General features: G+C 45.8%; 1 protein-coding gene across 3 annotated transcripts in view; it reads left to right on the forward strand.

The window, feature by feature from the left end:
* LOC111861345 (collagen alpha-1(IX) chain) overlaps positions 1–17,539 on the forward strand; it is a 215,085-nt gene that overhangs the window by 123,561 nt on the left and 73,985 nt on the right. For all 3 annotated transcript variants that reach the window (XM_033750286.1, XM_033750285.1, XM_023845823.2), the window contains one exon: positions 4,641–4,709. In XM_033750286.1, the coding sequence (XP_033606177.1) occupies positions 4,641–4,709 (69 nt within the window). The remainder of the gene's footprint in view (positions 1–4,640; positions 4,710–17,539) is intronic.

Below are 17,539 nucleotides of genomic sequence, written 5' to 3' on the forward strand. Positions count from 1 at the left end.
GTTTCGACGGTGGGTTGTAAAGACAGACTTGTGTGTGGAAGGCGATGGACCTTCGGGAAGTTCTTGACAGCTGAATAACTTCCCAGTGTTTCTTTGCAAGGACGATTTTGCATCTGGGAGCAGACTTGTTCGGTATTTCTTTTATTGCTAGTGGGGTGGGGCTAAGTCTCTTGTACTGCGGCCACTTCTGGTCTATTGTACGAGCCCCAGATGATAGGTGAGGGTGATTGTGGAGCAGCTGGTGGAATGAGAATTGGCATGAGAAACCGAAGTACCCGGAGAGAAGCTGTCCCACTGCCACTCTGTCCACCACAAATCCCACATGACCTGACGTGAGCTCGAACCCGGGTCGCCGCTTTGAGAATTCAACCCTAACCACGTGAGCTATGGCACGGCATAGCAGATGGTTAGGTGGTAGTTGTGTCTGGAGGCTACTGCACAGCACTGGATTTCGCGACTATTAACATAGTGACATAACTCGAGAGGGGCTCGAAAATTAAACTTTATATTTACTCATATTTCAGAAGAGCCGCACTTTCCCCCGCTTCAAATCTGGTGAGGACCAACCGTGGTAGAGCCCTCTGGAATTGAGTAATTTTATGTCTCCACAACATATATAATTGTTATGCTGCCATGACTCAATCGCCAACACCTCGTTCTTCGTAAGAGCAAAGTATATCGCGTTCAAGTGAAATCAACATTACAGTAGCGCTAGAGATATAGTAGTGTAGTTACTTCACTGCACTTATGTAGAGGTATGACGTAGGTATTGTTGAACCGGATAAAATAGCGTACCATACTGTGGTACTGTGGTCTAGTGGTCAGAGTTCCTGGCTACAGATCCAGAGGTCCCGGGTTCCATTCCCGGCGCTACCAGACTTTTGAGAAGTAGTGGGTCTGGTACGGTGTCCACTCAGCCTCGTAGGATAATTGAGGAGTTATTTCAAGAAAATAGCGGCTCCGGTCTAGAAAATCGAGATTAACGGCCGTGGGGAACCGTTGCGCTGACCACGTGACCCCTTCTATCCGCAAAAGTTGGCACTAACTTCGCCGACAAGCGGCGGTCGTTCGGTCGGTATAGTTCGCTTGCGGACTACAGGCCACGGAGTTTTTTGTTTGTTTTTACTGTGAAAACGGTTTCAAATTCGCATCATTATTTTGGTATTCATAATCAAATCAAATCAAATCATGGACTTACCCTTCCAGCATCCTGTGTTATACATAAAGTCCGCTGCAACATGTGGAGCGCTGTGAATAAAATGGTTCCGTGTGTATCGGGCTGGGCATTGCGACAGCCAACACAAGAACACTTACCGAACAGTAGTGGGAAGTTGTCGGTCGAATGACTGGGCTGGTTCCAGTGTATGTAACAATTACTTTCGGGAGACGCCCTGTCTTACTGAACATGCCGCCTATCTGTCTTTTAATTACTTGCGTCTTATCAGAGATGTCTCTCTCAACAGGCAGTTTATCGTCGTACGGTGGCAGGTCCTTAACTCGTCCATGTGAGGTCTCGTCTGGAATAGCTGCGCTGATTTATTGCGGTGTCCCCCACTCATCTCTTTAGAACGTGAGGCACCCTTATAGGGTCTCAACTGTGATTTCCTTCAGGGTTACTGTTTACTTTTGACTTTGTCCATCGTCTTGTATAAGCGGCCTCCGTAGTCGAGGGGTAACGTTCCCATCTCATGACTCAAGGTACGCGGTTTCAAACCCGGCGAAGGTGGAATTTTTTAAGGGCGGAAAAAATCAGGGAAGAAGTCCTCCGGGAGGGACTTTAAGCCGTGGGTCCCGTATCGTAGATTTACGGCACGTAAAAGATCCTCATGTCTCTAGGAGACCTCTGAGCAAAATTAGGCAAGTTTCCCGCCCAAGTAGTTTCCAGTGCCTCTGGTAGATAGGGGAAGTATCGAGGTACCGAGGCCCTACCTCGTTGGCTAAACGGGGCTGATAGTACACACCAGTACCGGTAGGGTATGGCGACTGGTAGAATATCAAAGTGTGACGTACAATAGACTATTAGTCGCGGTGCATGGGGAAACCCACCCCCTCCAATAATAATAATAATCGTCTTGTATTCCAATCACTCACCTGAGGAAGGAAATAGAACCAGTTTCCGAAACTGTTTTTTTTTATAGAATACCAGGCGATGGACAAAGCCCAAAAATCCAGTAACTGTTAACGTTATACATCATCGTCAAAACCCATTATAATCTATCAGTAATTTCCTTGCGTAAAACCTCCATAAATGTTGCACATTCGTTGAAAATAAAATCTCGTAAATACATGATGATGACGTAACGATTTACGTCATTATCTGATGAGGAACAAACTCGGGCATTCATCACGTAAACCCGTGATGATGGAACCCCTTAAACTTCTGTTGCTAATTGGGCCCCAGGAAGCCTCATTTTGTATGTCTTATTCAAATAAAACAACTAATGTGCTACATATGGACTTTAAAGTTATGTAAATTGTGTTGTGGTGTTGTCACGGATGCAAATTGCAGAGGAGGGAGGACATGAAACGCTGTATCGTGTAGACACACCACGCAAGAGGAAAGTTTAGTTTCCAGTTCCTTGAACTGAACCACACGATCCAAGCGTTTCGTCACTGCAGCGCTCTCACCGTGGACTCCTGTTGCTTGCAGCCTCTGCAGCACGAAAAATGCCCACCTTTCGTAGTCACGTCCAAACATGTCTTTTGTTCCTCGAACATCCTTCCGTAGCTTCGTAATGAGTGCCGTACCTCGCTGCAGTTTGACAAAAGCCGTAATTTGGCACTGTAAACTGTAGGAGTACATGTTTGGCATCCTCATTCGTCAAAACAATTTTCAACGAATTGCAATGAAATCCAGTTCCGTAACAATGGAAGAAGGGCACAGAGCTCACTGGTTACCATATGTACCACCTACTTTGACATTAAATACTCTAGCACATTACAAACTGAATGCTTTAATGTGCTTCCTAAGATTCTCGGACTTAACAACACAAACCACTGCAATTCTGACGCAGTGTGTTTTCTACGTGGTGGGAACTGAATTTCTCATATCATTTCTGTTCAGTTTTTAAGTTTCAGTTTCCAGATTAGTTTCGTATACCACTTAAGTTTCTCCACTAGAAATGTTGGATGATTTTGGAAGTGTAAGATCTTAGGTTCTCACGCGGCTGATTATGAAGATTTCTCTTTTCTGGGAAATAACGCCGCCGTCTACTTCGTTGAAAGTCAACCGACGTTTCGGTTCACTTCCGGTGTACTACATGGCGTTATATCCGAAAAGATACGGCTCGTCGATTTTGAAACTGATTTATAACTTCGCAATGCTGTTGGAAGCCAATGTTGTTTTAACTGCGCAGTGTAAGTTCAGCCAAGTTGCTAATAGAGAATGGTTGCTGCAGAATCGCCTTCCGCAGTCGCTATATATATCTCTGGTGAGAAAATTAGTGCTGTATGAACCTGAAGGTCTATGATCATTTTCACAGAAAACAGCTACTGGGTCCTATCCAAAAGTTTTACCCACACCAGTTCATGTTTTATTACGAAGTCTCCGAAATTTTCTCTCATCTTGAGGGCTTCCAACCAAAACGGGTGTATTGTATTCCCATTGTGCTGCATGTCCCTTCCGGTTCCAAGTATAAGTATACAGAGTGATTCTAAATTATTGTCGGCGTTTCGGACAATAATTTAGAATCACAAAAATTGCAAAGAACAATCTGCGTGCTACTACATGTATGTACTATATCAGGAATGGATAATCGTTGGCAATGATACTGTACTTAGCACCATACGAGACTTCTGCTGGTACCAGTGGTTGCAGGTTCTGTCCACCTTTACTTCCTTCAGCCACTTAACAGTAAAATGTTATTCTAAATTATTGTCGGAAACGCCAACAATAATTTAGAATGACTCTGTATTAAGTGACGAGGGGGGGCCGCGCCATAGCTCAAGCGGATAGTCGCTGGCTTCCCACCGCGGCGGCCCGGGTTCGAGCCTAGGTCTGGTCAAGTGGGATTTGTGGTGGACAAAGTGGCGCTGGGGCAGGTTTTCTCCGAGTACTTGGGTTTCCCCTGCCAATCTTCATTCCACCAGTTGCAACACAATCACCCTCACCTATCATCTGGGGCTGGTACAACAGGCCAGAAGTGGCCGCAGTACAAGGGACTTAGTGCCACCCCACTAGCAATAAAGAAAGTGACGAGGGGTATACATTTTGAAGGTCCGCAGTATGTCATTTTCTGTATTCTCATGAATCTTGCTGTATCAGAAATAATATTTCGCTAATTCTTGAGCCATACATGCTTCAAGCGCCAGCAGTCTGAAGAGATTTAAGCTCCCGGCGAAATGTTCTTCCTCTGTACATAAATTTAATAAAATGCATTTCGTTAGGTGTGAAATAATGATGATAATACCTCGGTAATTAGTACATTGCAAGTTAAAAACTGCCCCCCTGTACCCCGCACCAAATGTTACGGCTTTGGGATGAGAGTGGAGGGATTATATCTGTAGGCAGAATAGTTTTGGGCACGTCCCTCCGTTATCAGTTACTGAAAGTTGGGACCAGCACGCCGAAACAATTGATGCGGGGTACGACACCAGAACCCCGAGGTTGAGAACCCACACTTGTGTTCTCTCCCGTGCAGAAAGTGGGTATATTTCCTTCTACACCGACGACGATCTCGAAGGAGACGAAGCAGATGTCCAGCAGAACGGTACGCCAGAACCCTGTCTCTTTAAGCTGGGGCCACACGAGCGCACAAAGTACGTCCGTTGCAACGAACGTACTTCATGACGGACGTTGCTGAGGACACCACACAGTTGCAGAACGCCGTGCGTAGTTTTTTGGTCTGCAATGGAGCCAGAAGAAAGCGTAGCATTCGCCTCTCTTGTTTATTTCTACAATGGACGTCACGACGTTCGTTACAACGGTCGCATTTTGTGCGCTCGTGTGGCCCCAGCCAAGCTGCATGCCATGTATGTAGTGTGAGCACTAACCGTACTATAGGAGATTGCCGACGTTTCGGAGATCTTGGTCTTGAAGAGTCCTTAAAAGAATTGGCATCAGCTTTCAGTATTAAATGGAACACAATTTCAAAGCCAGCTTGGCGCTAGGTGATCATAAACGCGCCAGCTTCACGATCCGGCCACTTTACAAATTAAGAAAAAATTCCCTTGGTCTATTCAGTGGTTAAATTTGAGAAAATTTCAATACGTCATCACTTCTGTCGTCATCCATACTGCGTGTCAAACGACGCCCTTCTGCTGACACCGGTATCAACTGCTCATTGTAATCCCCGCAGTGTTCGTTCGGCCCATTAGTGGAGTCGGCCGCAGTAGGGACCGTTCGAAAAGTGCGCATTCAGCGCTCATCATTCAAAAATATGTTGAATTCTATAATCAAAAAAGCTTTAGACAGTAGTCTCCGAAACGTCAGCGCAATGACGCAAAACACGGAAAGACAGATACAAGTTTGAAAAAATTGTTCACAGAAGCCAAACATAGAACAGTCTGAGAAGTACATTTGTTTACCTTTAATTTTTGCAAGCCTGTTGACATCCATTCATTAAGGCTCTGTGCCCTAATTGGAACACACGTATTCGGAAATTTCTTAAATTCCACTAAATAATGTCGTGGGAGGTGGTTTGAATATCTTGGCAACCTTGAGAAAATAGACTGCTGTGTTTCGAGCACTCCGACAACTGTCATTATGCAGTCTGCTATATTTTAATCAAATTGAGTTTGCTTTACACAACTGATAGCATTTCTTTGGTGGCTTGTTTGCTTCATTATTGGGCCCACATACAGCAGGTATCTCTGTTATGTACTGGGACTGGCGGGGCACGCGGTTGCATAGTTGGTTGAGGTCGCGGGTTCAAGTCCCGATGAGGTCATTGGATTTTTTTTCAATTGACCTAATCCTTCCGGCCGCACTATGGCCCTGGGGTCGACGCAGTCTCTAACAGAAATGAGTACCAGGAATTAATTAAATAATTTTCCTGGGGAGTAAAGCGCGGCCGGCGCGTAAGGCTGACAACCTTACCGCCATCTTTGAGCCGATTGTCTAGATAATGTGGGACCCTCAACGTCTCACAACCCTACGGGCCTTCAAGGCCTGGTACAGGGATAGCTTTACTTTTTACATTTTTTACTGGGACTGGCATGAGAACTGCAAGTAGCGACGCGAGTCATGCAGAATAGCGTCTGTGTGTGTCTGTCGTGTCGCAGTTGCAGTTTATGCTGATTAGCTGCGCTCTTTGCGCAAAGCAGATAAGCTGAAGGCTGTTGGGAAGGGCCTGTCCTTCCTCATATCTCAGCTCACGAAGCAAGTTACGGTTTTGATGAAATTTGATATTAAGATCTGCATTAGTAGTGCTGAATTTTCTTTGTTCCTATTGGCCCAAAGTGCCTCCGATGCTGTAGCCGGTTTCAGTCAGATTTCTGAAAAACAGTCACACAGAATACACACACCTCATACCTGCATGTGATTTATGTTTAAAGTAAAGTCCGTGTGCTTAATTAAGCATTATTCATGAGGGCATATGTAGGAGTGGAAGTATGGCTCCACCATTCTTGACCTCATCTCTAGCTTAAAGCCCCGGGGAAATAGTCCCCGATACCCATTGGTCTTTGGGCGGAGTGCGTCCCAGAGCCGGTCTGGACGACGTGGAGGAGAGAAAAATCTTTCCCTTTCTGGGAATCGAACCCCGGCAGTGTAGTCCTCAGCCCATCGCTATCCCGACTCCTTATGGCATATGTTAAGCCATATAAACTTGCAAGGGAACATGAGCACAGAAAGACTAACGAGAGTTATCGTCAGATAAAAGAATAAGTCAAGAAAGAAGAAGGCGGCAACATCTAGAATCTCTTCGACCCCGAAAATGGAGGCAGCACTTCCCTCCGAAACGTTGGCAGACTTCTATCAGACTACACTACACTGATACTACGTCTCAGAATATGATACTCTTCATGAGGTGTTCGGGCTTCTCGGCGGTGAGGATTTTAATTATGTCTCTTTGTAAACTCAAATTTGGTTACAGCCTACCGCCCATAAGGATGTGTGTGGCCATGAACCCTAATGCTACCTCTTAAATATAGTTATGTAACGTATTGTTCTATTCAGTAGTATTTATTTCCACTGTCCCAAAAATGTCAGATATAGCTTCAGAGATTCGCACCGTCGCCATATTTGTAATATATTGTCACGTGTATGGGTGACTAGAGAATAGGTTTGGAATGGTAATTGGATTTATTGACTACTTACGGATCATAACAATAATTAACAATAACATTCTCACTGGCTTATATGCTGTACAAATCAATACCGAAAGCGCAATATTTTTACTGATCGTTGCTTGGTAACGGCTTCGTTCCACGCTTACTAGGATTTATGGACCACTTAAGGATCGTAACTAAAGTGACTGCAACATTCTTACTGAATTGCACACTCGAAATATAACTGTAAGTACAACACATATAGAGTCTTCTCAGTCTTCACTAGTCGTTTCCTGGTAACAGATTTTAATACTGTCCTTACTGTCTGGCAGATATCCCGCAACTGAACTAAGCTCTAAACTTGTCCCAGTCATAATCCTTCGTGACGGACTACGTAGAAAGCACAGCTCTTCTGATGTTGTAGAAGCGTGATTACCGTGTCGTTGCGTAGCAACAGTCGCGGTGTGGACCACAGAAAACACCGCTTCCAACAGTTCCTCTGTTGCCGCGTGTTGATTCGTTGCCTTAGGGACTTTTTTGTTTGTGATTGTTACCTAGTAACGGGTCTGCACGCTGCAATATATTGCATGCGCTTAAATATGTTTCAATCTAAATTTGCGTGTTTGTAATCACACTCCATACCAAACTTCGTACAGCTAGCTGCAGTAGTTACTTACAGCACATACACAGTCCACTTCTTGCCGTTCTGGATTCTGCAGAGGAACTGCCTCAGTGACAGGCACACACTCGTCAAAGATTTGTCGCAGTACAAAACATTGGAGTCCATATTTATTTCTAAATTATTATACAGCTACTACCACGTGAGCCCGGTTATCGATTGTAGAGAATTAAAAGTGCGAACATTAGACGATATCCACTGCCGTAACGTTTCTGCATAGTTTCATGAAAATTCAACTGTCAGAAGGCCCATGAAGAAGATATCAAAAAGCTGGTAGATTGTTAGTAGTAACGTATTGGCTGTGGTAGCGCGGTTGGTTCAGGCACTGTGCTACAAGCCTGAAGGTCGCGGCTTAGCTCCCGATGAGATCAATGGATTTTTCAATTTACCTAACCCTTCCAGCCGCATCATGTCCCTGGTGTAGGCTCAGCCTCTAACAGAAATGAGTACCAGGAATCTTCCTGGGGGTAAATAGCGGCCGGTGCGTAAGGCTGACAACCTCAACGCCATCTTTGAGCCGATTGTCTAGAAAATGTGGAAGCCTCGACGTCTCACAACCCCACGGACCTCCACTGCCTATTACAGGGATAGCTTTAATTTTACATACACATCAAAATACAGAAGGACACAAAGCTTCAAAGTAAGACGTTATATATAGCTCATTCAATTTATTTTCTTCTTATACACAACCCGCTGACTTATGAAATATTAAAGCTGTGACCATGGGCGCCCTCTGAGTAATGCCGGTAGGATGTATATGCTTCTTTGCTTATTTCAATATTCGAAAACCATTCTGTAGCACAACAAACAAAAAACAAACTCCGTGATTTCAGTCCGCAAGCGAACTATACTGACCGAGCGACCGCCGCTTGTCGGCTAAGTTCGTGTCAACTTTTGGTGATAGAGGGTGTCACGTGGTCAGTGCAACGTATCCCCACGGCCGTTAATTTCGGTTTCCTAGACCAGAGCAGCTATTTCCTTGAAGTGTGGCACGGTAGTGGTCGCCATCAGCACGTTCTCTTGACCCGTGGGTACCATGGGCCGTTGGCGAAGGGTAAAGCTAAACACTCCTCATGAGTCCAAATGCGTCCAGCTGTCCCGCATGTTGTGTAGCGAGACAGCTTTACCTTAAAAGCTGCTAATGATTAATGACCAGTTCGGCAGCAGCAGTAATGTCCAACTGGTCACCTCGGAGCTGTGAGGGAGACTGTCGCAGGGACCAGCCGCGTGCACCCAGAACAGAACTGCACCATCTAGCAGCGGTGGGCCGTCGAGTGCGTTGATTTTAGTGGCAAAATTATGAAACCTCCCCCCCCCCAAGTCCCCCGCCAAGGCCACGGTCACTTGGCCGCCGGACTCAGAAAATTTGGCGCTCCATGACTTCTGCTAGCGGACTTGTCTGGAGTGGATCCTTGCAGCTGTTACGGCTCGTGAACATTACCACGCAGTGACGTTACCAGTTAATCTTCATTCCGGTAATTGTGAAGCACATAATCGCCTCTGTGGTCTAATGGTCACAGCTCCTGGCTACACACCCAGAGGTCCTGGGTTCGATTTCCGACGCTACAAGATTTTCTGTGAAGCAGTGGGTCTGGAACGGGATCCACTCAGCCTCGTGAGGATAATTGAGGGGCTGTTTCAAGGAAATCGCGACTCCGGTCTAGAAAACCTAAATTAACGGTCATGGAGATTCGTTGCGCTGACCACGCTACGCCCTCTATCCACTAAAGTTGCCATTAACTTTGCCGAAAGCAACGGTCGCTCGATCGGTATAATTCGCTTGCGGGCTGAAACCACGGAGTTTTTTCTATTTGTGAAGTACATACGGCCTCAAAAACCGCGCGAGTAACTAGCTCGACATTCTGTATTGTTCACAGGGGTTACAGTAGTGTACGCACCAATTGATTATAAAGGTAAAGGTAAAGCTGTCCCTGTGCTTAACTAATTAAGCACTACGCCATGAAGACGGACGGTGGAGTGGATGTATAGAGCACATTTTCTGACCTCGGAACTAGCTGGAGGTATGTGGTTAGCTTCACGCCCCTGCCGCTTTACCCCCAGGGGGAAAGCCCACGGTACCCATTGGATAGGAGGCTGGGTGGGCCCCCGAGGCGGTCTGGACGACACGAAGAAGAGAAAATTCTTCACTCTACCGGAACTTGAACTCCAACCCCTCGGTTGTCCAGCCCGTAGCAGTCGCTACACCGACTGCCCTATCCAGGCTCGTTATCGATTATTACTTACTTACTTACTTACTTACCCATGGAGCTGAGCCCTTCTGGAGGAGCCGTTAATTCTGCAGCTACTCAAGAATTTTCCAGCATTTTATGGAACCCAAAGGTTCATTACCGTGTTCACAAGAGCCCTCCACTGGTCCCTATCCTGAGCTAGATCAAGCCAATCCATACCATCCCATCCTATCTGTCCAAGATCAATTTTAATATTGTTCACCCACCTACGCCTTGGTCTTCCCAGTGGTCTCTTTCCTTCTGGCTTTCCCATCAATATCCTATACGCATTCCTCGTCTCCCCATTCATGCTACATGCTCAGCCCACCTCATCCTCCTTGACCGGATCATTCTAGTTATACTTGGAGAAGAGTAAACGTTGTGAAGCTCCTCATTATGCAGTTTTCTCCAACCTCCTGTCACTTCGTCTCTCTTTGGTCCAAATATTCTCAACACCCTGTTCTCGAACACCTTCAATCTATGTTCTTACCTTAATGTAAGAGACCAAGTTTCACAGCCATACAGAACCACAGGCAAAATTATAGTTTTGTATATTCTAGTTTTTATGTTTTTTGACAGTAGATGAGAAGACAAATGGTTCTGGACTGAATTGTAGCAAGCATTACCCGAGTTCAATCTCCTCTTAATTTTCTCCTGAATCAGGTTTCGATCTGTTATCGTTCCCAAATATCTGAACTGTGCCACATTTGCAAAACTTCTGTTTCCTATCTTTATGTCAGGATTTCGCCCTGCATTTTGGTGACGAGACAGCAACATATACTTAGTTTTCTCTGTGTTTACTTCTAGACCAAGATCCTTACTTGCGTGAATAAAAGTTTGTGTTTTTTTTTTCTTATAGCTACAGAAAATCAATGTATACATTGCATCTTATTGGCCCATACGGCGTGTGCTTAATTCTTGAGAAGGGCCCAAAATTTGTCAGGCACAGAAATAAGTATGTTCATTCCCATACTGTAAATATTTCCTCTAAAGATAGCGAAACACAGCGGGTCCTTCGCACGACGTGTTGAGCTCAGTACGGCCCCTGCTGGGTGACAGATGACGACCTCTTGAAAGACGTGAGTAGCATGTCTGTCGTGCACTTCCTGGCCTCTTGTACCTGGCATCACGTGAGCGTGCGTAACAATAGAGCTCCTTCAACTCTATCAGAAAGGAAATGGTAATTCAGAAGATAGCTTAATCGTTTTCTTAAATGAATCGCAGCGTAAGTAAAAAAGTCACCGAATTCGTTTCATTCTTTTTAACAACGGATTTCCATCACGCATTCATGAATGCCGAATTAGCGATGAAGTCATGGGTTGACAATGCATGAAGGCCCGTGCAGAAGACCGCTTGCTATGGTGTCTAGCCTCGCCTTGAACTGCTCACTCCCAGAATCGTGTGGCTACACCCAGCTGCAAGAGCAGGCCACAGCGTCACAGCAGTTACAGACACCTACCTCGTGCGTCCGAGAGGCGTCTTCAGGACTTCCGGCTATAGCTGGGACTTCATTTAAATCACAGGTGGCTAAATCATGTTTTTATGCGCTGTTTTAGGATACATCTGGAAAACCGAGATTAACGGCCGTGGGAATCCGTTGCGCTGACTATGCTACACCCTCTGTCCGCTAAAATTGGCACTAACTTCGCCGACAAGCGGCGGTCGCTCGGTCGGTATATTTCGTTTGCGGATACAGGCCACGCTTTTTTTTTTAGGATAGATCGCGATAGGCCACATGACGTCCAAAGCCCATCATGGACATGGCTGGTAACCAGTTAAAATCAAGGGTGATCTAAATGGCTATTCTTCGACCTTTATAATGGATCATAATACTGTGCATGGCGCCCACAGATCCTGATAGCTTCAGTAACCAGTGAAGGCCCAGTTTTCTGTTTCACCCAGGGGCGCCGCTAGGGTATTTTTCTGGGTGGAGGGTGTAGGAGTCACAAAATTTGCGTTCAGAAAATCACATGCTCATTATTAATTTCTTACTTACAGAAAATTGGTTTCAGTACTTCTGTTGTTGTTGTAATAAATTAACCCTTAGCCGAATACGAGATTAGACGTGACAGACCCGGAAATGTGAAGCTATGGAATGGTCGTTTATGACCTGACAGAGTGAGTGAAGTTTATTTTAGGAGGCTGGGCGTATCTAGAGTGTAGAGTTTCGAGTGGCAGGAGAAGTTGTTAACTGTAAAGACGTGTGAATGGAGCTGTCATCGCCTAATCCAGACATTGTCCCTGAAATTGTCTCGAGCGTCTGGGGAGAATCACGAAAGAAAACCCGAGGAGAGTCTGCGTGCTGGGCGACATTGGAACTGAACAGTGAAGCTACAGGAAGGGGAGTGAAAGGGTGGCCGCCACGGCGTTGGAAATTGACGTCTGAGGCCGTCAAGATGCCATCGATATAAAATAAATCTTGAAGCATGACGCAGACAGGAAACAGATAACCGAGGATTTGTTTTGCCTAAGAGAGTACTGAGGTCGAGTGTGTACTCGATGTCCATTCCGAGACGAGCAGGTTAGCTCAAACAGTTTCATGTCTCCATTCCCTACAGATGCATCGCCATGTCATTGCAACGTCCGTTAAGATCACCTCCTGTTTCCGTCTTAGTGACCGTGTCTTCTCTCATACCATACTGGTGTAGTGGTGACGCTCTACATTCCTATTATGGAAGTTATGGGTTTTTGGACTTTATCCATCGTCCTGGTTTTTAAGATAACAAATAAAAACACGACGTTTCGAAAACTGGATCTGTTTCCGTCCTCAGGTGAAGGAAAACACCTATTCAGTTGGGTCCCTTAGAAAGAGCTAGCCTCAATCACTGGACAAACCGATGTCACAAAACATGGAGATTATAAAAACCTGAGACCAGGCTAAGTCCATGAGAACTAATAAGAAAAATATTCATAACAAATTGTAGCAAACACTTACTATAGTAACTACAATCTGCTGTACTTCGACACTAAGACGGACAGACTGACTGACCGTCAGTCGCAATGTGACTTGGACTTGGAGAAAGGGATCTAAGATGTGGGACCCTCGACGTCTCACAACCCTATGGGCCTCCACGGCCTGTTACACCGATACCTTTACCTTTTTTTTTTTTTTTTAACGGTGAGGACACCGTGAACACAGTGCAGAAGCAGAAGAATTTCCATTGCCCGAACCGCTCTAAGCAACGACCTCAGTTTTTGTTCTATGAACGATCCCAGCACCCAGGCTGCACCGTGTAGGTACTGGCTATTAGACCTCAGCAGATGGCTAGAGTTCTTACAGGGTTTCAGGTGGTCAATAAATTCCCCGGCTCAATTCACTCGGCAATCTACTTATGGCCCATCTCTCTGACTCCTTCCCAGTGCCGAAGCATGCTTCTTGAAGTTAAGTGCGACCAACAGCTCGTAACTATTCCATGTTGACGTCAAGATTGTATCGACAGCCCAACCCCTGGTCACAGTTGTACTGCACATCTCAGCGATATGCCGCACTTTGGCGACAAAGTATCGACGCCCAGTAGTCGATACTTATATTATACTAGCCGGAGCCGTGATAGCTCAGTCGGTATAGCGACTGGCTACGGGAAAAGCTACCGAGGGGTCGGAGTTCGAGTCCCAGTAGGGTTAAGAATTTTCTCTTCTCCATATCGTTCAGACCGGCACTAGGGCCCACCCAGCCTCCTATCCAGTGGGTACCGGGGGTAAAGCTGCCGGGGTGTGAAGCTGACCACTCACCTCCAACTATTACCGAAGTCAAGAAAACGTGGATCTATACATCCACTCCACCATACGTCTTCATTGTGTAGTGCTTAATTGGCTAAGCACAGGGAGAAATTTGCCTTTTACGTACTACCCAGTCTTAACCGGCTGAGTTAACGCGCTCATTCTGTAGGGAGTGGTCGTTAGATCACCAGTGTAAATGTCAGTTGTTCAGACAGAAGCTGTTTCGACACATCCCTAAGCCACAAATTAGGCGTCCCATTGTGACACAAGGAGTGTGCATTGTTGTGGCCGAGGTCACCAGGTTCTTGAACTTGGCGCCCGAAGTGCCGGGCCCACTTTGTGTTATATGGGGCTGCCAACAATAACAGGTCGAGGCATGTTATTTCAGCGGCCACTCGGCGGATCCCACGGGCCAGCCAGCCTCTGCCTACACGATATGTCGTATCGTGAGGAAGGTGGGGGAGGTTCTTGCCCCACAGGGAAACACACGGTACTCAGGAGTGGCCAAAGTCAGTAGCAGCCATGACAACGTCAGCAATGTGAGTGCCTGCCGTACGGAGTTGCAGGCCTGTGGTAGGGGGAGGGGAAATAGACAAACAAGAAGGGGACGGTGGATACAAGAGAGGAATAGAAAAGGTTGCAAAATACAGCTCATAGACCCCTATAGACAGCTAAGTAAATTAGTTGCACAGTGTACTTTTCTGTAGTGACATGTTTCGACTTCACGTAACTCTTAGGCTACCTGTCGAGTGCTTGTGGCTTAACTGCCTTTGTTGTACGTTGGCCAGTGTATAGACACGCGTTCCAAATGTGGTGTACTGAATTTTTGCAAAATTGATGCTGAATAGTAGCGGAGAAAAGTTGCGATTGGCTGTGATACCTTCGTTCAGTCTTAACATCGGTTAAAATTTAGGAATATCCGATTAAATATGTTTGCAAAAAATTAAAATTTGTATTTTCTAAATTTCCACGCTTCTCTGGAGCTCCGGGCAACTTTGCAGGCCTGCATTAATTTTCCACATATTAAAATTGTTTATCCAGTTAAACCGTCTAAGTCCGATGGTGCTTAATTTTTGCGGTGAGGAGTTGTTACTCTCACTCCCAACCCCCAAGCTGGAGGACCACTCCTTGTCGGGTGACCACGATTGCTTATTCGATATATTCGCAGCTACCTTCCATGTCTGGTGGTCGTCTCCATCCGCAACCTATGGAAACTCAGTCAAGAACCTTTCGTCTTCTGGTCTGCTGTCAAAAAACATAAAAACTACAAAACTGCCTGTGGTTCTGTATGGGTGTGAAACTTTGTCTCTTACATGAAGGGAGGAATATGAACTCGGAAGATCCAAGCATAGATGGAAGAATAGCATTTGAATGAATCTTAGAAGAATTGGTGGGAGTACGAGTATAATCTGCATTTCATTGAAGGCAGGCAGTTTGAATACTGCAACGAACTTCCGGGTTCCGTCAGGGACGCAGAAAGTTTTAATTAGCTGAGCTACTGTCAGCTTCTCAGCAAGCAGTCTGCTCCATATCTAATCAGTTAGTCGTATAACCATCAGTCCGACCCAGGGGCAACTTCTCAGCATTTTGCTGATTCCACCATCAGTGGCAGGGGAAACATGAACATAATCTATAATAATCGCCTTCCTCTTACCCCTTCCAGTTCACAGCTCAACATTCCCCTCTCATTCCGTTATTTTCTTTGTGTACGATTTATCTGCCTGCACTGACGCGTCAAACGGCGCTGCGATCTGTGAATGATGAATTCGATAGGAAGTGGGGAGTAGCCAAATGCAGTCCTCTATTGCAGCACTTCTCTGGAAGAACTGAGTTAAAACAAACTCCGTGGCCTATAGTCCGCAAGCGCACTATACCGACCGAGCGACCGCCGCTTGTCGGCGAAGTTAGTGCCAACTTTTGCGGAAAGATGGTATCGCATGGTCAGCGCAACGGATCCCCACCGCTGTTAATCTCGGTTTGCTAGACCGGCGCCGCTATTTCCTTAAAATAGTTCCTCAGTTATAATCACGAGGCTGAGTGGACCCCGTTCCAGACCCAGTACTTCTCAGAAAATCTGGTAGCGCCGGGAATTGAGCCCGGACCTCTGGATCTGTACCCAGGAACTCTGTCCACTAAACCACAGAGAACGAAAGTGTCAGTCGGGATAGCCGATGTTCTGGCTGAAATTCGAACTGAGTAGCTCACAAATACAAATAAGCGTCACGCTTGGTGCCCTCTCGTACGATTACACACCAAGTGACATTTTCAGTTGACACATCACCGCTAAATATCGTACGAATGAAGACACTGAAAACGGCTCGGACGCTGAGCTGTGTAATCCCCCCCCCCCTCGCGTTGGGTTTTGGCGTATATCTGACGAGCGTGATGCTTCGACGCATTCTTCTGCCCTCACTGTCCGTATGTTTCTTATAAGCTGAGGAACATGACGGCGTGCATCTGTAATGCCAGAGGCGTTCACTCTGCAAGGAACCCGTATTTTTAACCCTGTTCCCATCTTGAGCAATCTGCAGACGTATCGCCACACACTGAGTTATGTTTACTGCAGCAACACTTCGCGGCTTCTGTCTGCAGTTCCTGAACCGTTCGAGGGCTGCGGAGTGTTTAGTTCTGCCAGAAACAGATGTCGATTTGTGTAGTGCACAAGACACTAATCATATAAACAGATGTGTGTGTGTTCGAGTTAACTACATTCCACTAAACACTACACCAAAATCTCCCGACAAAGGAGTTCTACCGGCTGTGTTTAGGGGAAAAGGTAAAATTGTCCCTATGCTTATCTAATTAAACACTACTCCATAAAGACGTGTGGAGAAGTCGATGTATATATCCACGTATTCTTGACCTCAGCACAAGATGGACGTGATTAATCAGGTTCACGCCCAGGCTGGTTCACTCCTGGTACCCATTGGATAGAAGGTTAGGTGGACCCCAGAACCGGTCTTGGACGCTATGGAGAAAAGTTCTTATCACAACCTGGACTCGAACTCCGACCCCTCAGCCCTCGAGCCAGTCGGCTCATGTGTGTAGGATTACGAAACAGAAAAGAGCGACCAGGGCCCAACAAATGTCTGTAGAGCCATTGACGAATGAATGGATAATGACTATGGAAGGCCCAATAACCGAAATTAACGGAAGTCACTGAATGTACAGAAGCTCTTATATAAGAATACCGGAAAGAAGAGACGGTGTAATGGAATGTCGGTATCTTGTAACAGGTGTCACAGAAACAAAGCTGGGACAAACAGAACGTTAGCATAGCTATATAGAAGCGTTGGTGAACAAGTGAATTGCCACCCATTTCGATATATACAGAATTTGTAAGGGTTTAGTGTCAGTACCAAACGTAGTAGCGAGATTCCTGCAGTAAAATGAGATGGAAGCTGTCCTTGACTGGCTCTGTTTAACCCTTTAAAGACCGAATTTCTTCCAAAGTAAATATATAAATGCAGTCCGTACCTCACAGGAAACACATTGTGTCTCCACTACAAAGCCCAGCTGGTTAATGCTGTTTTGGGAAATATCCGATGCTTATTGTGAGAACCATATGAAACACACACATACACAGTGTGGGCAGAATGCAGAATTCTAGTATGTTAAACCAGGTCGTGGATATAGTAACCCTTAGGCTTTAAAAGGTTAAAGAGATATGTGAACTCCGTGGTTTCAGTCCGCAAGCGAACTA

The sequence above is a fragment of the Cryptotermes secundus genome, unplaced genomic scaffold (genome assembly GCF_002891405.2).
Source record: "Cryptotermes secundus unplaced genomic scaffold, Csec_1.0 scaffold268, whole genome shotgun sequence".
In the NCBI taxonomy this organism is placed as follows: domain Eukaryota; kingdom Metazoa; phylum Arthropoda; class Insecta; order Blattodea; family Kalotermitidae; genus Cryptotermes; species Cryptotermes secundus.